At 42.9% G+C, this 20968-nt stretch overlaps 1 protein-coding gene across 37 annotated transcripts in view; it reads right to left on the bottom strand.

The window, feature by feature from the left end:
* Positions 1–20968, bottom strand: part of MAP2 (microtubule associated protein 2) — a 224400-nt gene that overhangs the window by 177651 nt on the left and 25781 nt on the right. For 35 of the 37 annotated variants that reach the window (XM_030486756.1, XM_030486757.1, XM_030486760.1 and 32 more), the window contains exon 2: positions 3005–3061. Coding sequence is in view for 1 of the 37 variants with exons in the window: in XM_030486753.1 (XP_030342613.1) it covers positions 3005–3061 (57 nt within the window). In the remaining 36 variants the exon portion in view is untranslated. Of the gene's footprint in view, positions 1–3004; positions 3068–20968 lie in introns of those variants that run through there. The other 2 variants (XM_030486758.1, XM_032919909.1) reach the window with 2 other exon arrangements.

Below are 20968 nucleotides of genomic sequence, written 5' to 3'. Positions count from 1 at the left end.
GAGGTAAATGCATAGCTAGCTCTGTTTTATAGAGCTTGTAAGAACACAAGCTCACTCCGCTTCTTCATACCTCACATTCAACAGAACAGAGGTATCCAAACACCAAAAGCTTTTTCTAGACTCAATGGAAAGAGATGTTCTCCAGAAAGACTCTGTTCTCTGCAAGTAGAGAGCAGGGCAAGCACACTTGTTGCTGGCAGTAGCCACGCACAAGGGCCTAATGTTAAGGTAGGCAATGCAGGTCTTTGGGTTGTTGATAAAATTCTCTAATTCTCTCAATTTTTTTGTTCATACCACATGGAAATTCACCATGAATTAGTAGAGGTTTGGAAACTAATTTCCTATATATACTTATGTTCTTCATCTGCAATCTGGTCTAGTGGAAGGTGTCCCTGCCCATGGCAGGGGGTTGGAACGAGATGAGCTTTAAGGTTCCTTCCAAACCAAACCATTCTGTGATTCTATGGTTTTATTTGTTTTGGTTTAGGTTGGGGTTTTTTTTACCAGATTCTCAGTAAAACACAACTGTTGCATTTACATTTCATGTTTTGTTTTGAGGATTTGGGTTTTGTTGCCCTGCAAGGGTGATTCACTATGTGCCTGAGCTTGCAGGGACAGGCCTGAGACAAACGACCTTGCTTTCATTCCTTTGTGCAAGCTACACAACTGCTATGTGATGAGCAAGAAGGAGAGGGAAGGTCCTTTGGGGCAGTTCAGAAAGCGATGCAACAGAGTGAGACCAAGAAATGTGTGTAAATTTCTTCTCTGCCATTAAGCAGGTTGTGTGAAAGGTTAAGAGAGGGTTATAAGGAAGGTTACCAAGACAAAAGGGAGAGCTGAACATTTAGCGTGCTATGAAAACGTAACATCATCTGAATGTGCCTTAGATTCACACAGGAGAAGAGGGAAAGAACACTATCACAGAGAAGAACAAGAGCTTACAAAATTCAAAAGTTTCAAGTGTTTATTCAGCCTTGGTCCAGGGCTGCTCCTGCAGCCTGCACTCACTGCCTGATCAGCTTACTAAAATGAGATTTAGGAAACTGACTATTTTAATACAATAAGGTTTCTTGCTCTCCACTTCTCTACATGATAAATTGCAAGGAGCTCAAACACAGCTGGCAGTACCCGTATTCTGGGTACTGAGAGAACTGGATTACTACTCACTTCTAAGAGCAGACAGCCTAGCTATCCCTTTCAGCTGACGGCTCTGCAGCCTGCACTGACTTTCCTGGTTACACACACCACTGTTCATGATGAGCTCTTAGTAAGAGCCGACAGCACATTCAACACCTGCCATCAAGGCTTTTGAAGCTCAAACTAGCACAAGCGAATTCAAATGCAGAATGAACTCTCCTCAACTTCACTGTTGCTCTTTGCAAAGAGCATCCACCAAACAGCTCTGTCTACACTTCAAGCTCAGATCCTCAAATCACTCCCTCCCATTAGAGTTACTGGACTGGCCTCTTTACTGTTTTGAAAGACTCAGCTCTTCCTGACCATCGGCCTTTTTGCCTAATTAATCTTGTTTAATGGCATGCAGAAGGGCAGCAAAAAGAAGCATCCTGACCTCACTGAAATAAAAGCTAGACCTTTTCACACTGAATAAGGATTAATACCATGAGCAGGCACCCTGGCTGTTTCATTTCAAGTATGTTGACAACTGAAGTTTGGCTGATAAATTTTCACACCTCACCCGCTTCTCTCACTGCCTTCCACAAATGCACGAGAAAAAGCCTACATGACTGTGGCAATTCTTTTTAGCCTCTGGAAAATACAAGCAGTATGTCTGCAATGCAGTCCCTCGCAGTTACAACACAGTATTCCAGAGCTGGTGACTAACACTGCACTCTGAAATACCCAACAGAGAGACTGTCACCCTGCACTGAAATACTGCTGCCGCTTGCCCTCCTGCTGTGGACATGTACTCCAGAAAGACTCATACCTTCAAGACATTGGAAAAGAGAATTATGACCTTCAAGAGAGAAATGAGGGGCGGCTGGAAGAGCAGCAATGTTGTGGCCAGAAGAAACTGCCCTCAGCACACAGATGCAGGCAACACATGTCCCAGTTTCTACTCCATTCCCCACCCTATAAAGAAGGGCAAGAACCAGCTCCAGGAAAGAAAAACAAAACCAAACCAAAACCAAACCTATGACTTCATCATGGCCGTGCAGTGTCACCACATAAACCTGGTGCTTGAAAACTTCAAGTATAGCCAAGATGACCACTTTCCTTGGCTGAAGAGGAATGACCAAATAATTGTTCTTGCAACAACCACTGGATAAAACAAAAGTGGTATTTACCAGCTGTTTTTCACTTGAGCTGTTCGAATAACCAAAAGCTGTCTGCACCCATTACACAAACCCTCCTCTGAGCAGTTAATGCCAGGCTTCAGTGGGAAACCCAGGGATCAGCATTTCTGTGCACCTGGGCTGCATTGCAAATTTCCATATTCCATCAACAACCACAATAAAACATTCCAACAAAGCAGAGCAACAAACCCTCAAACAAGGTGAGCATGTGGTGGAGACTGACAGATAAGTAATGAGCACACATTCCATAGAACATTCTTGGCAACCATGAATCCTGAAGTGTGACAGGAGGAAAACACCACGTCACAGATTCACCTTGCAGTGCTTGTACTTGGCAGCACGGCTTTTGGATAGCTCAACTCCTACTGCCACTGGACATTCCCTACAGGAAACAGACACCTGCACAAAAAGGTTGGCAAAACCCCAACATGTTTTTGTTTTCACTTAAGGTTCCACCTCTGTGCCATAAACACCTCTCAATGTGCAGCCCAGGAAATGGACACATTCCGTTTGTTTAAAACTCAACATATGCATGCACAGACACGGGAGGAGTCCTATCAAACTCTTTGATTTTGTTTGAACAAGCCACAGAGATCCATTAGGCAATCCATCCTAGTAAAGTCCAGATGTACAGCATATCCAGTGCTCTGGAACGAGTGATAAGAGATGAACAAAGCCAGAAAACCCACCTTTTGGTGTCGTCACGTTGTCAGTCACAGGATATTTTAAGTTCAGGTTTCCACACTCTGAAACAAAGCAAAAGCTCTCAGTTAGTGACAGCTGCTAAAGGGAAAAATCTCTCATTTTATTAAATGTTTTAAAGACTCATGAATTGCAATGTGTGATTAACAAAATACCTTCCTTCTCTGCTTCTGGTAAAGGTGCAACTTTACACTAAACTCTCCTTTCCAGTGACTAGAACCTCTCCTGCCATCATAGCTTACATGCCTTCTCATCCATCAGACCATGTCCCACCAAGCAGCCTGGGCCTTCAGAATGCCTGTTCCCATACAAAGTGTATATCCATAGAAAAGCAGATTCCACTGAAACCCAGGCTACACTGACGGTGTCTTGTCAGGATCAGAGTTTCACAGAAACAACTAAACCCCTTCTTCCTTTAGAGAAACGAGAAGATCTACAGAAAGGCAGAAGACCTTTCACGTATCTAGATTCATTGGGGATGATTCACCTAAAATTACAAAAGATGGTAACAGCAACAACTGACAGCACAAGGAGTCAACAAACAAAGAATGCAGATTATGTGACTTTATTTACCAAAAGTTTTCTTGTGTCCAGGAATCCCACAGTTCCACTGCACCGTAAAAAATGATCTGCTTACAAGCTGCAGCCCAGACCAATGGGACCTATAAACTGAATATCATGTAATTGAGTTTCATGTACCACAGAAAAGCTGCAACAGGAAAGTGCTGCTGAGCACTCAAGCGGAGAATTCTCTCTGGTGCTACAGCTGTTTATTGCATGACCTTGGGCACATCTTTAACTACTCTGTGCTCTAGTTACTACCACATCTTACAATGAGTATAATATCATCGCAACAGCATAAATGAGGATTAATTACTGCTTTGCAAATCCTGGGAAAGGCTTGGCAGGGGAGAAGCTCCTATAAAGTGCAAATGGTTGGTATTTATGAATTGCCCAAGAAGGAGGAACAACAGGCAGACTTCCCTTTACAGTTTCAGGCCAACAGCCAGCAAATGGACCATCTTCCTGTAAATCACCCTTCATCAGCATGCACCCTACCTGCAACATTAACTTCTGCTAGAACTGGGGTAACAAAAATCACAGCTGAACAAATATGTATAATATTCACTGCTTGGATGAAGACGAGTGGGCAGAAAATAAATACTAGCAGGAATAAAAGTACTTTGTACTTTGGGTCAACTTTGCTATGTCTCACTGTACCCATAAGCACAAGGGTTGTCACTGAAAGCAATGGGGGTCTTGCCTTTGACTTTATCAAACTTATAAATGAAGCATTTCATTGCTCTGAAAGGTAGTGAAGGGCAGATTCAGTATCCTGTCAAAGTTAACGTGTCAGTGGCTGAGTCAGGAGCAGAAAGCCAGGACAACATCCCTACCTCCTGCTTTTAAGCATGGGAAAACTTTGTAAAAGCAAAAAAAAAAAAGACTAACTCTGCTGCACACTGCTATCATAACTGAGGAGAAAGATGCAAGTGCAACCAGGAGAAAAGCGGAAAGCACCTCAAGCTCAACTATTTCTTCTTTCCTCCCAATACCAGAAAATTAAAAGTCAGTTCTTACAATACACTGCCCAGGCGTGGTCCCCATTATCTCTGGTTAATTCCATATGTCTGAGCAGGAAATCAGCTCTAAGCCGGTTAGACTTGCTAAATGAGATTTGTCTGCAGCCCTACCCCAGGTGCAGCGTCACACACCAAAGATTCGGCATTCTTTAGGAAGATGCTACTCGGCCAGACACTGCCAATAATGGTCAGCAAAAAACAATCATCTCACAACTCCTACATAATATTCCCCTCTTGAGCAAAACCCCATTCAGCACCTCCTAATCTCTGAGGAGCTCCCAATCCATACCCAAAGCAAGAGATAAGTAGGGACAGTACAAGAAGGATCTCTTTTATAAAACTTCTGAACAGCACATAACCCCAGCATCTCTGCCAACTTTCAGCATCTTTAAGGCCCAGTCCGCAGTGTTTACTCCCTGAGAGACTCCAGACTCATCCTAGTATCCTAGGTCATGATAAAAGGGAAACAGACTTGTTGCTAGCAAGATAGTATGGCTCTGAAATACCAATCAGACACGTATTTACTTTTCTGCTATAGACTCATAGAATGGTTTGGGTTGGAAAGGACCTTAGGTTCATCCAGTTCCAAACCCTCTGCCATGGGCAGGGAAGCCTCACGCTAGACCATGTTGCCCAGGGCTCTGTCCAACGCGGCCTTGAACACTGCCAGGGATGGGGCATTTACCGCTTCTTTCTGCTTTAGGAACCTCAGGATTTCCAGAATCAGAACCCTGACTCATGCAGCCTGTGGTGAACACCCAAGACACATGTAGGAAAAGACTACTAATAATTAAGTACCATGCCTACTGTTTGACTCAGAGAAAACACAATTAGCACTGCTACATCTTGGCATTTTGCCTTGTGAATACTTGCTGGCTAACAAAATCAGGAGTTGGTTTTGAAGAACACACCTACATTGAATAATCTATCTACCCCTTTCCTGTAACTACAGCAGCATTTGCTAATTCTGTCAGCTTTAATGTAAAGTTGGTGTTCCTGCAATGGGCCATACTAGGAGATTTGGTTAGCAAAGTCCTTCGCTAACAGCTTACCAGTAACATGCAAATGGAAAAGAAAGTTGTCCAGAATTTCCCATCTATCAGCCTACACCAGCCCTGCAAGAGGGGCACATGTTATGAAGACAGCTGTGCTCATCCAAAACACCCACTGGCACAGCTGGACACATCTACATCTTCTAACACCCTGGGTACGTTTCATTTCAGATGGTTGAGTTGGTTTGGCTAGAAGAGAGAAGCTGTTTGAAACTGAAGGCAGGAGATGCATTGGGTAATTGTGATCCTGAACTGACAACACTATTCAAACAGAAGGAAGGAAGGAGTGCAGCAGGTTAAGGCTAATGAATCTCAAAAAAAGACAAGACAGATTTGAAGCAACTCTGCACAGGTCAGCAGGGCTTCACAGGAGACCAAGAGAGTGCAGGGAAGCTCCATAGGGATGGAATAAAGATACAAGGATAAACTAATCTGTGGCAAAAGCAAGCTAGGATGTAACTAACTACAGCACTGACCAAAAGAGAGAGATATGTCTAAAGAATATTAAGAAGAGACACATGTAGGTAAAGCAGATGAAACAGATTAAAGTACAATTTTATTAACTGCAATTTTTTTTTAAATGCAAAAAAAGAAACAACAACCACAAAACACCAACCACAAACCACACCAACCAACCACACATCAGTGGATGAAACCATTGACGCTGTGAGCTCACAGGAGATGAGGGAAGTCTTAAAGCACTGCCCAAAGGCAAGCACAAGACCACCATAACAAGGAAAGAGGATGGTTTCCACACAGGCAACTAGAGACCTGTCAGTGTAACTCAGATTCCTGAAATAAACCAGTAATCAATTATAAATACCCAAAAAATGGTTAGATGATCAAACTCATCAAATCAGCTTCTGTAAAAAACCAACACAAACTACTCTAACCTAGTTTTCTGTTACAGTATAGGACATTTAGTGGAAAAAGAGCAGTACAGACGTGCTCAACTCTTCCGGGGGCTGAATGAGTTCTCAGAGGGGTCAGTCTGAGGCTTACTTCTTTGCAATACATTATGTGACTGGCCAGAAGAGAGCACTGAGCTGAGTTTACAAGTATTTCATGAGGTCCAAAATCATCCAAGAACCAATGCCATGAACCTCAGTGATGCAAAGTGCTGTAGTAGTGCTGCTGCAGAGGCAGCAAAAGTAAATCTTCCAGCACATAGCTTCATTCACCAACATCTTAGCTGAGACCCAATGGGTTGAGCCCAGGTACATGACTTTGCACAGGAGGAACCGGTGTGCAATCCCACATTTCTCTGCTGTGCTGACTTCTAAGTGGAGGCAAGTCACACCCCACAGAAAAGCAAAGTGAACTGGATATTCGGCTTCCACAATCAGATTTTCCAAAGCTCTTTTGTCAGAGCTATCAACCTAGTACTGTTGATTGTTGTATGCACACAGATGTGCCTCAACACAAGAGATAATCCTCCAAAGTATAAAACTAACAGTTGTTCAACACGTCTGAAAGGCTTGCAAAAGAGTTTTAGACTAATCTAAATTAGGAGTCTAACTAAATTAGCTGTACCTCACCTTCTCTGGACAGTCAAAGAGAGTCAAGTAAACACGACAGGGTTATCCTGAGGAATCTGCCTCCTCAACCAAAGTCTGCATTGCATCTCTCGCAATTCCTTCCAGCCTTGGGCATCTACCTTTGTTTGATCTGCCCACTGCAGATAATGGACAGTCCAGGAGTTTTGGATGTTTGCCTGCTCACATGTGATGAAGCTGAGCAGCAAGAGCTGTGGATGTACTGTGAAGGCCTCATCTCTGACAATACACAAGTGAAATGAGGTTCACGTGTGAAGCCTACTGCTGCAGCCTGCTCACAGCAGGTGCTGTGAAATAAGAACAAATTCATCTTCTGTTTCTTTAAAAAGCCAGAAATATCAAACCCTACTTTCTCTATAATTGGAGTGAGACTGTTCCTCAGCTGCTGTGGTACCTTTGTTAGTCCCTCTTGCTATGTCTCATGAAATTCATAGTTTAATGAGTTCTGAAAACCCCAGAATATTTTAATTGTTTACATATGAAAAATGATCTATGGCTCAGAGCTGAAGAGGGAGTAATAAAACAGATCTGTGGGGCATCCCCCCTGCTGTGCAAAAAAGCAGCAGATACACATTGGCTATCATTAATGGAAGCTGAGAGCCCAGCTTCCCAGGAGCTCTATCGACCGCATATCCTTTCAACTTGAATCTCCCAGTTTCAAGGACAGGAATTCACACCAAAAGTACATTGTCTGCTGTTGGTACTTCTGCAGTGAAAGAACTTCAAAGCTTCTGTTTGGTTCTTTGACTGATCCCGTTATCCTTTTGCCATTTCTCAATGCTTTAACACATTTTCAAAGATGCAACTCAACACACTGCAAGGGTGCCAACAGTGCGAGAAAATAAGTAACAACAAAAAAATTCTTTTCAAGAGCAATCAGTGTGGCTCTAACACTGCTCCTATTCCAGGAAATTCTTTATCCTCTCATGACAAGGCGCTTCTGCCAGTATGAACCTGTAAATTCTGAATTGCTTCCTATTCTCATTCATAGGCAATGTCTTCCTCATAGCAATTCTGACTTCCATGAAGTTTATCCAAGTCCTTTAGAGTTGCAAGTAAAGTTAAACCACATCCTTTTATTACCTGCTTAGACAATTTTCAATTTATCAGCACTGACACTGTATGAGGTGTTGGAAGATTTCTGTGAGGAAAGAATTGCCTCAAACTTCTTTACTCTTCAATGAGATTCCACACTCAACAGCCTGATTCCTAAGAGGGACAGATCAGCACAGTTCTACCAAAATGCCAGGGAATGCCGCTGATTCATAGTAGTTAAGCATTCGTCTTGGATATGTGTCTTGGGTAATCACAATGTGAGTTGTTTCTTTGTAGTGATGAAAAGATGCTTGAAAAGCATCTTCACTTGCTTCTGCTGCCTGAGAATCTACATGTTCCCATTCTCTCCCTAAAACATATCCTTGAGTGTTTCTCATGTTACTCTCTCCTGAGCCCACAAAGTCAATCAGAGCTTCACCACTGCCCACTGCTTGCAAACCACACTACCACACTCAGCCCTGCCAATCACGGCTTTGCAAGAGGAAGCATTAAATGAACAGTCTCCCTCTGTCTTACAGGTTCCCACTATTTTAATGTTCAAACACCTCCCAGTCTACAATCTGGGGGGAACAGCAACCAAATGATGCTCATTTCTGAAAATCAAGTTCAATTTAAGGTATTCACATCAGAAATCAGTGAAAGTTCTTCTGGAGTTTTTAAGTGTCACAGTATGAAGGATTGATTTGGGGAAGCATAATTCTTCATTAGATAACAGATCCATTCAATTTTGTGGTAACCCTAAAGATCTGAAACACTCAAATGGGCTGATTTGGTAACTATGAATCTTGAATAATCTAAAAAGACTGTCATTCCAGGTTAAAAATAATAAAAAAAAGTTAAGAAGTTAAAGAATTCACTTTTCTGAGCAGTTTAAACTCCAGCCTCCTGACAGACAGGTTTCAATTATAAAATCACAGCGTCTCTCCACAGGACCTGCTCCTCACTCTTACAGAAATTAAAGCTACTCCAGGGATGAAGCACAGGAGGTATCTGTAGGACAGCTCTCCCTAACACCACAACTCAAAGGCACATCATAAACCAAGGACTGGGGATGGAGGAAGGAGCATGCAGGTGTGAGGATGGCGGCCTCAAAGCAGGATGTCCTACACAGCTGTTTCTTTCCCAGTCTCTGTCCAAGGTCTGGTGTCAGACTACCTGCACCTCCATGCCCAGACTGCTCATACAGGGTCAGAGCAGAGGGTGGGTGACTCCACAGTGAACCTGAGCAGCTTCCACTGGATACCCACAAGTAGGGATAGAATCATAGTATGGTTTGGGTTGGAAAAGACCTTAAGATAATCCAGTTCCAACCCCTGCCACAGGCAGGGACGCCTCACACTAGACCATGTCACCCAAGGCTCTGTCCAACCTGGCCTTGAACACTGCCAGGGATGGAGCATTTACCACTTCTTTGGGCAACCTGTGCCAGCGCCTCACCACCCTCACAGTAAAGAACTTCTTCCTTATATCTAACCTGAACTTCCCCTGTTTCAGTTTAAACCCATCACCCCTTGCCCTGTCACTACAGTCCCTAATGAAGAGTCCCTCTCCAGCATCCTTGTAGCCCCCTTCAGACACTGGAAGCTGCTCTGAGGTCTCCACGCAGACTTCTCTCCACTTCTCTTCTCCAGGCTGAACAGCCCCAATGTTCTCAGCCTGTCTTCATATGGGAGGTGCTCCAGCCCCTGATCACCCTTCATGGTCTCTGGACTTGCTCCAACAGCTGTACATGCTTCTTCCATTGAGGACACTAGAACCGCACACAGCGCTCCAAGTAGGGTCTCACTTGGACTTTAAGTACTCGGACTTTAAAAGTTTGTTCCACCTCTACAGTGCCAGCGCACCTCCATTTCACTGCAGGGTTCTGAAATATAAACTCCTAAACATGTGACAGCCAAGATAATGTCAGAATGACTGATACGGTATTTTCAGAACACTCTTAAGGTAGTTTGCAAGAAATAAGAAGAATGAAGGCTTGCACTAAAAATACAAGAGAAAAACCAAAAACACTGAGTGGCTCTTCCCAAATGGAGCAACATCCATACCATGCACTTAAGGAGGCAGGAGTAATAATGTGATCTCATAATTAAAGACTGCTTTATAATATGCATGAAGAAGGCTGCCACAAAGACTGCACAAACACCCTTTATTCCAGTATTTCCTGAAATGAGCCATTTGACTCGCTGATGTTAAAAGGTTCCTTTAACAGCTTTTCCAGTCTGTGATACATCATCTAGATGTAACTGGGGTCAAGTGCATTAAGAATCTGAGTAACATTTTGTGCTGCAACATGACAAAAGGGGCACTGTCTGACCTACGAGGGCTGACTAGCACTCAATTTTCTACAGCCATACTAGAAACATATGTGGAAGCGCACAGAACTTGGAATTCATTAAAACAAACCTTTAAAATAAGCTTTTCTTATTATTCTGAATAAAAATATATAAATACTAGGAGTTTGGTGGCCTCCCAGTCCCTGAATGAATGACAGTGGCATCACAAAGAGCACATTAACAACACTACCCAGTCCAAAAGTTAACTGAGGAAGAAAAGGACACATAGCAGGGCTTTCTTGGCACTTCACCCAGAAACCACAGTCACAAGTAACAATGGCAAACTCATTCAAATCTGGCTTAGAAATCCCATTTTTTACAGATTTATTAACTTTTAATTAGTGGGCACAAAGCATCATTCTAGTTTGAAATAATCCGTCCTTGGGAAGTGACATTATCTCTATTGTATTTGTATTTCAGCCAAGGAAGAACACAATTTTTCCTTTATTAAAAGGGCTGACACTCAGTAACATAATTAATGAGCAGCTTTGAATGCGATCTTTTAAAGCCCTCTATTCAGGATCAGAACAGTTTGTAATTATAGGTGCTGAGCAAAGAGTTTGTCTTGGTACACTTCAGACAGCTACATATATAATTCATCTCCAGCTTTTATCATGGCAGAGATTTTCCAACATTGAAGAGGCTTTCAGAATGGAGGGATCTGATTTAACAGGAGGCTGGTCACTCAAAGCAGACACTCAAAAAAGTGCTCCAACAGCCCTATGCTGACCCCGTGGCATCTATTCTGATGAGCAAAAGATGAAAGTGGGGTCTGACGCAGCAAGCCGTGATTCTTGAAAGTAGTACGGAATCATGCAAGCAGCCCTACTACCCTCAGCTGGTCCTTCCACAAAACCATTTGTAAAACCAAGACGTACCAAGCACAGGGCTCAAGGGATCCCATGCAACCTTTCCACTGACACTTTTTTGTTCTGGAATAGTCTCTTTGATGGCATGTTTTATTTTAAAAGGTACAGGGAAAACACTTGGGAGCAAGCAAGTACAGCTGCAGCATTGAATAAATTAGAATACACTTGTCGAGTCTCTAGACCACGTGTTGATTTGAGATAGAGTTGTCTGACAGGGCATGCAATGTTAACCTAACCACATAGGCAGAGGCCACTTAGAGTAATTATATTCAAGGACCCACATCAAAGAGAACAAAGGCTTTATGAAAGCTACACATGTTCTGATCCTTAATATTTCAGTGTACACATGTATATGTGCCTGTATGTGTAATTTTCAATTGCAAAAACTTTTTACTGTTTTTAAAGGAGAGACAGGAAAGGAAAGCACATGGAAAAGGAGGAAACACAGCCACGACACAAACATCTGAAGAGCAAAGACTGACTACTTCCACTTTGTAAGGCAAAATCAAGAGCACACCTGATTTGAGCCTTCATGTCATGTGTATTTATACCTGCAACACATGTAAGCCATGGTCCCACTTTTAAAGAGGTTTATCTTGTTATTGGGGGTTTTCTTAATCCTGTATCACAGTAAGTCTGACCCTGAGTCCTTCTGCAGGAGCTGAAGTGCACACTGTGTCAGGATAATGCCTTGTGCTGGCTGCCAAAGGCTGAATCAAGCTAATCAGCAGTTTGCTGTTGCATGCTGATGTTGACACTCCAAGGAATCACAGAATATTCAGTTCAACTCATTAATCCTTTAATGCTGCTTCCCATCCATCACAGAGCTCACTGTAATTGCAGGTTTCAGAAAGCACCAATAAGATCATTAACAGAGCAATGCAGAGGACAGCACAACAAGAAAAGGACTTCAGATGCCACATCACTTCTATGCAAAGCCTGTGCTAATGGCTGCAATCTCCTCATATGCATCAATGTCAAACCATAGGCAGAATTACCTGTATGTGGTCCACAGAGGTATAGTAAACCCATGAGCTGCAAGAGCACACTGCAAGCAAAAAAAATTTCCTAAGTGCAATACCAGTCCCTAAATTTAGATACAGGCACTTCAAACTACAAAGGTTGAGTTTAGAAACTCTGCTGCTGACCATTCAGTCGCTGCACATGTGAATCAGAGACCCAGTTCTGCTGCTCACCTCTGGTGAGCCTCTGCCTCCAACAGCCCGCTGAATCCTGCTGAACAGACCCTGGAACTTTTGGGAGTCACAGGAAACGACTGCAGTCTCACTGCATCCTTCCACGCTTGTAGCTAGTTTTTCTCTGCTATATACAATTCGTCAGAAAAGAATTTGCTGTCTCTTACTGGTAAGGCAGATCATCCAACTTTTAGTTTCCGTCTGCACTATACTGGTTTACGTTTTAGGCTTTCTCTCCTGCCCACCCCTCCCTGTTTGCTGTGCAGCATTTTGCGATCTCTCAGCAATGCAGTCAAGTCACTTCCTACACTCATCCTTCCATCACTCTTCTTAAATAACATTAGTGAGACATACACCAGCTTTGGGTAGCTGGATACCTTTGGCCAAGACAAATTGAGGCAGGCTCTACCTAGTACACTCAGGCAAGAATCTTTAGGGTGCAAGTTTATTTGAAAACTGTATGTATATATGTATACACACACACGCAAGTGTGTGCTCTTCTGTCCAGGTCTTGGGATATTTCCCATCTCCTCTCCTCATGTGTTAAAAATGGGATCGTATATGCACTTGAGAGGCAAAACTTTTTTTGCTAAAGCCCTACAGATAACACTGCACAGCCATAATTACCTCACATAGGACTCTTCTGCACTTGACCACGGAAGAAAGAGCATTCAGCAGAGCAAATTACCAGCAAAGAGCACTCCAGTCAAATGTAATCATGGTTACATACATGGGTACATTGAGTTGATGATGTCTTTAAGGCTAGAACCTATTTTGTGCTGCCCCTAGCTCAAAGGCAAATATGTCAGCAGTAATGGTAATTGAACTAAAGAACTGGATAATTCTGCCCTACGGAGAGAACACTTGGTAAAGGTTGACTCGAAAGCCAGAACAACCCCAGTAACAGAAAGCTTCAGCACCTGCTTTTACCTGCAAGCCACTCCAGCACGGGGAATAAATCTTGTTCAGGAGAGATGACACAGGCAGGCACAGCAGAGGAAGCCATCACCACAGCACGGCAGGACCAAGTGCTGCAGCAGAACACAGCAGTACTGCAGGCAAGCACAACAACCAACCACACGTTCAGCACACAACACTTGGTCCTGTGGTCACAGCCTGTGTGTTTTCTTTCATTTGCATTTGCTTAGCCAGCACTAGCCCCAAGACAAGGCATAGAACCAAAGCACAACTTCCCAACTGAGACTATAAATCAAACATTAAATAAGGTAAACGAGACAAGCAAAGGGAACACACCTCACCAGCCCCATCAATGAACACTGTTTGTACTTTTCCTTGTCTTGAAGGATAGGAGATGGGTAAACAAAGAATCAATGGTTGCTGAGGAGTTTATTCACTTCCATACGCTTTATCTTTACAGGAAAATCATTCTAATCATCCTATTCAGTGTTAACTCTGACGATATGAACTGACAGCTTTGCTTTCACCATTCCTACCTGTCCAGGGCAGCAGTTCTGGTTCCTATCCAGCACTTCAAATATTCACCTGTATATTCTATCCCTATCAATCTCTGAATCATCTGTATTGTTCAGTAATCTGCTATAACAACGATTTCCTTAGAGAAGATATGTTAAACATGGTATAGATGGAATCCATTTCAGTAAACGAGATATTTATTTCTTAGGTTAGAAAATAAGTGTGCAAAATTCTTCTTGCTTTCCCAGATAATGGATATGTTACACTGATTCTTTAGACTTCTTAGCTTTATGGTAGAAAGTTTTAAAAACATGGTAGCACCTGACAGACCACAGAATGCAAATTCCTGATCCCCTTTCAATAAAAGAACACTCTCAAATATTCAGTCCCTTTTGAAGAGGGTAACAGGACCCACAGTACTAAGCCATACCCAAAATAAAATCTAGAACTGGGAATTATAAACTAAATTCTTTGACCACTCTTCATTCATCAAGCCAAATCTAAGAGATTTCTTCAACCAAGAAAGAAAAAGCTAAATCTTGCTGGACGGAGCCTGCATGTATCTTGTTTGGATACTTTGCAACTGATCTGGCAAAAGCCAGGGGGGAAGAGAAAAGCAAGTATGTTAGTACTTTCTACATCACTGTTATGCTGTAACCAACAAGGCTGATTAAGCTGTCAAAAATACTACTCATCTTTTGCTCTTCAGACTTGCTGCACTTCTGCCCATTGAAAACTTCCAAGCAAACAGAAGATGATGATTTCGGTTTTTTATTTTTTAATCTAGTTTTCTCCAGATAGGAAAAAGCACCCATGGGAACACTCCCTTTGCCGACGATGTCTTGGCTGCAGATCACAACAGGTAAAGTCTTGGGAAATTTTATTACCCAGATAATATCAGCAAAAAGCTTTCCATTTTGATTTAAGTCTCTTTAATGACCAGGATTGCTTGCTTTGCTTTGACCACCAATAAAGGAATCATAGAAGGGTTTGGGATGGAAAGGACCATAAGATCATCCAGCTCCAAACCCCTGCCATGGGCAGGGATGCCTCACACTAGACCATGTCACCCAAGGCTCTGTCCAATCTGGCCTTGAACACTGCCAGGGATGGAGCATTTACCACTTCTCTGGGCACCCTGTGCCAGAACCTCACCACCCTCACAGTAAAGAACTTCTTCCTTATGTCCAACCTGAACTTCCCGTTTCAGTTTGAACTCAGCACTCCTTGCCCTGTCACTACAGTCCCTGATGAAGTGTCCCTCTCCAGCATCCTTGTAGCCCCCTTCAGATACTGGAAGCTGCTCTGAGGTCTCCACGCAGCTTCTCTTCTCCAGGCTGAACAGCCTGAACTTTCTGAGCCTGTCTTCATATGGGAGGTGCTCCAGCCCCTGATCATCCTCGTGGCCTCCTCTGGACTTGCTCCAACAGCTCCATGCACTTCTTATGTTGAGGACACCAGAGCTGCACACAGTGCTGCAAGTGGAGTCTCATGAGAGCAGAGGGGCAGTATCCTCTCCTTTGACCTGCTGGTCACGCTTCTTTTGATGCAGCCCAGGGCACGGTTGGTTTCTGGGCTGCGAGCGCACGCTGCAGCCTGCTCATATTCAGTGTCCAGGACTGGGATTTTCTGAATTTCAAACTGATTGCGAACAATGTGCAAGCAGTTTAGTTGAAAGAAAGAAAAATTTGCAAAAATAAAAAAGAATTAACTTCCCCTAACCTTTGCTGGTGAAAGCTTGCCATCCTTTTCAATCCACCAGAAATGTTGGCTTGTATTATTCAAGCTATAAAATCAATTACAGCAACAATGCTGTACTGGATGTTTCATTAAGATCATTATTAGTAATTATAAGATCCTGTTGCCACTGAAGGAAGAATTTACATTAGTAGATAAATTTGAAAATGCTGGTTTGAAACTTGTCCATCAGACACAAATGTTTTGGATTCTTTTCTAAATTAGCTCTTATGATAACACGACAAACTGTGAAAACATTCCCAACCACTTCAGTGTTGCATACATCAGATGTAGCAAAGAATGCTCTCTGCATGCTCTCCTCCAGCCTGCTTTTTGCATACAGAAGTTAAACATATAGTTTTGGGAATCTTTGTTTTCTATTTTATATGCTGTTCCTGACAATTATTCCTTAGATCTCAAGTTTTCCCAGTGGAAATCCCTCAATTTCTTTATCAAACAGACTGAAGTTTTAAAAGGAGATTCTATGTTCAAACCATTAAAGGAGTTTCCTCTGCAAACAGCAACCTTCTGGGGAAAATGTATTTTATTCACTCCTTCTGTTCTTCTCACTTTGTTGTTGATGCTCCTTAAATCACCACAAATAGATGCTTGATGTCTTGCCCTCTACTCCAAATAAATGGTTTGAAACTAGAAAAAGACATCAGTACTTTGGTGTTGGGGTTTTTTCCTATGAAGATCTGCAGTACATTATACAGTAGCAAACCTCACCAACTTAAAGAAAAATGTCTCCATGCAGTACAATGGCTAATTGGCTTCACACCACCATTAATATCCTCACTTCTGGGTCTTGGACTGCATCAGGGATCTCTGCATAATACAGCATGCAAGCCACTTCACTAGCTATATATGGTCACCCAAATGGAGTTTGCACACAAAACAAGGACTAAACCTGGCTTTCCAGAGTCCACATGCAACTCAGTGTCTTGTTTCTTAGAGCAGAATCCCAAGCCTTGGCTTTTGCTCTTTTTCAGAACTTCAGTGTAACAGAAACACAGTTCTCTGTTAAAGCACACAGACTGTTAAATAGCACTTGTCCTCATTCAACTTCATCTGCAAAATCCCCAATCCAGTTTTACAGCTGATTCTAAATGCCTGTCATCCAGTGGGCAACATCTGTTGCACATCGCTAAGACCTGCTCCAGCTGCATAGGAAGGGAGTCTGTTCCTGCTGCTCCAGCTGGGTTGGTTTGCAGCTAGGATGTGGTCTTAGCCAAAACACGACTACATGGCACGTGCAGAAGTAAAACTAGGGCCAGTGCAAAGCAAAGCCGAGCAAAGAACTTCTCACTAGTCCTCTCTGCAAATGTGACTCCTCATCTAGCTCTCACTGCCAGAAAAACAACTATAGGAAGATTAAATCACAGATGTCTCACTACCTTCCTCTCTCCACCCTTAACATCTATCAGGCTGGCCTGACTTATACAAAAACCATAATCCTTGTTTGCCAGCATATACTACCCTGGTGACGTCAAGAGTTTCAGAAAAGTCTGTGATTCGAAGATCATGGAAAAGAACTAGATGCAGCATTTGGAGGGGAAAATTCCTCTCCCTTTCAAATGCAGATATAAGACAAACTGATTTAAACCAATATAAACTTAACCAGACCCTGTAATAGTTCGGTTAAAACATCCTAAGCATCCTCTTTGGGTGTCCAGGGCTGTCCAGCATATTCAGGTTAGTCCATCTCATTTATTAGTTTGATGTCTCTTTTCAAGAGTGCCCAGCCATGTGCTATTCTTGTCAGCCTGTAGGAATGGCAGGATGTGGGGCTGTTCAACAGGATGGGACCAGAGTACCGATGCTGAGAGAAAGGGGGGAGTGGAGGAGGGAGAGAGTATGGCACAAGACCAAGAAACAGAACAATCCAAAAAGGAAAAGGTAAAACATCTTGATGCAGAAGGGAAACAACTCCTGCAGGTCCTCTGATAAGAAATGATTTCAGCAGCAAGAGGCACCACAAGGATTAACTTGAGCAAATGCCTGAGTCTGATACAGTGTGGTGAGCAGCTGGTACAACATCATACCTCATTACCCACCAATGCTAATGTAAGCACCTCACACCTGGTCCTCAGTCATTCTGGAGCAGAGTTCACAGTTCTGCTATTAACACAGGAGCTGCTGCCACCCACTTATGATGTACCATTAGCCAAAGATGTAGATTTTCAGCCCTTCTGAATGCAAGACCTGTAAGGGACAGCTCTAACCAGCTCAGGGAAGAAAACTACCTTCTACAGCCCTTCAAATGCAACTATCCCCCTTCCTAGAACCACAGCATGGTTTGGGTTGGAAAGGACCTTCAAGCTCATCCAGTTCCAACCCCCTGCCATGGGCAGGGACACCTACCACTAGAGCAGGTCGCTCCAAGCCCCTGTGTCCAACCTGGCCTTGAACACTGCCAGGGATGGGGCAGCCACAGCTTCTCTGGGCACCCTGTGCCAGCGCCTCAGCACCCTCATGTGCAGGTTGGGGACCACAAACAAAGCAAACATTTCCCTGGTGTGTGGAGATAGGAAGGCATGGCACTCAGCAGGTCAGGCTCCTACACAACACTTCCCACATGCCCCTCACACACCCCACCCCCCCACTCTCTCCCAAATTATTGTGGGTGCCTGGCACCCCTCCATCCTTGCCCCACTTTGATGTCAGTTGTCCAGAACAACAATGCACATCTTGCCACAAGTCTTTATGCTGTCTAGCCTAGGCAGGCTCCCTTGCAGCATGTAGATGCTGCTACGGCACAAACAGTAGTATAGCATCAACGAAATTGGGACTTAAGTTTTCATGTAGCTTACAACAGTCACTTAAGCATTTCTCAGCATTGCTGCAACTCACCAGGCTCCACTTCTCCTCTACTGGCTGAATAAAAGAAGGGAAAGCTCTGGTTTAGGAGCTAAACAACATCTCCAAGCCCAGTAAGAAAAACAATAAATACCCTGGGACATACCAGCACATACTCTAAATACTGATAAAGTTTGGGTTTTTCTACCCTCAGTGACCTTTTGTCCTAAATTAGCTGCTGAAATCCAAACTGATTTTCTTCTCAGTTCTTTCGGTTTTCAGGCAGTTCCGATTGTCCCATTCCCATTGCCTTGTTTATCTCCTCCTCATGGCTTCTCATTTAGACAGATATTTTGGTTTTGGTTCCTCTTAATTGTGTATGCAGTTTTTACTACAACCAGAAGGCCCTTCAAAAGGATGAACAGTAATTTCCGTATTCATTTGATGGACACACTGCTTAGCTTTCCACTCTATTTAGAAAGGCAAAAAAAGTCTTGATTAACAATCAACTCTTCTTCAGCTTCTCTCCCAGGAATTTTATTACTGTCTCATCTACAATAACATTTATGCCTTTAAGCCCAATTCAGAATTATCTTTGTGGATTATAGCTCCAAGTTCAGAATATCAGAGGCCCACAGGAAATGACTTATTTTCTTGGACAATAAATCCTGGGATCCACATCTGGCACAGTCTTGTCAGGCAAGAATGTTAAAATCTACAATCAGTGGAACTCATTGGTCATTATATGCAGGAACCTGACCCATAGTAAAAAGGCAGTCAAAAAAAGCTACTCTGTTTGAACTAAAATCAATAATTAATAGCAGGAAAATAGCAGCAAACCAGGAACAGCAATACAGAAAACGAAGAATTATTTGATGCAAATGCAATTCATTTAGTATCATGACACTTAAAAATTATGTTGCATTTCCCATTCACAGAAGACCACTTTTACTGCCTGCAGTACACCTATTTTTTCATCTTACTATAATTAGTAGCAGCAGGAATAAACTTATCATCCTCTTAAGGAAAGGTCAATGGTATGCAACAACTTACCAAGTGCGAAAATAAAATGCTATTTTTTTTATACCAAATGTGTCATGGAGCCACAGATGGAATCAGGACCTCACTTGAGTCATGTGCTGCATCATAAGTACTCTAAGGACTTCTGTTCAGAAGAGTTTCTCATTAAAAGACACCAAACACAGCCCCACTCTCCCACGGGGAGCAGCACAGCTCTTGCAGCATCTGCCTAAGCCAGGAGGACAGGGAGAGGTGAAGGCAGAGGTCCTAGTACCAAAGCACCTCCCAGCTCCACCTCCACACACCACAACTACTGCCTGGGGCAATACCCAAATACCACATGTTTGGGAAACACTAACATGCATATTTTTAATATTAACCCCAGCAATGTTAGAAGGGTAAGAAAGAGACCACACAGGAGAACTAATTAAACATCTCTACCCAGACACAGTTGTTTTGTTCACTTTCTTGTTGGTTTGGCTGGTTTGGGTTTGCTTCTTCAACATTTATTTGTCTTTATGTGTGACCCATCTATTCAAATACAACTGTAAAGGATACATCAATCTTCTTTGTGTAGTAATAACACTGGGACAGCAAAAACAAACAAACATTTTACTCCCAAAGAACATACTAATACTGAGAAAAGTAAAGTGTTCCTGGCTGATCTCCAGTAGCTTAAGCAAACAGACCCTTAGTAATTAAACAATACACTGCCTACAGGTAACATTGCTTGTGAGAAGCCCCTTAAAGCTAATTTTAGGTCTCCTAGTCCATCTCCCTTCCTCCTTCACCAAGACAGATGGGAAACAAATGTTTCTAGAGGATTATCATTGCTTCTCTTTCCCGAGGAAGTATCACAATGTTATTTGTTCAGGAAATATGCTCAGGCAGATCTTTTAAAACCCAATTTTGCCATGCACACAAAGCTTTCAGCTCAGGCCACATGGGGCCTGCTGTGATACGACGAGGCTCCAAGGTTCACATCTGTGGGGCTGAACCCCACTGAGAGCCCCTGTGAATAGGGTGATTTTACCTACAGTGTTTGCTAGTTTCAGTCTTCTTCAGAAGACACAAATTGACTCAAGGGCATGGACAGCTGTGGCATTACTGTGCCTGATAACAGCCTATATATCTGTCTCAAACTGCAGAATCTGAAAGATAGCACAGAGCAGCACCAGAGAAATGACGCAGACTAATTTTGTCTGATCAGAACCTACCAGATAACGTTTCAAGGGTCAGCAAGATTTCTGCTCTGTTAGGGTGATGGACACATGAATATCATGTTCATATGTTCACACACCCTGTTCATTTGCTAG

Source organism: Strigops habroptila, chromosome 5 (genome assembly GCF_004027225.2).
Source record: "Strigops habroptila isolate Jane chromosome 5, bStrHab1.2.pri, whole genome shotgun sequence".
Taxonomy (NCBI): domain Eukaryota; kingdom Metazoa; phylum Chordata; class Aves; order Psittaciformes; family Psittacidae; genus Strigops; species Strigops habroptila.
Note: the sequence above shows the minus strand (reverse complement) of the source record. Positions and strands in the feature narration are given on the sequence as shown.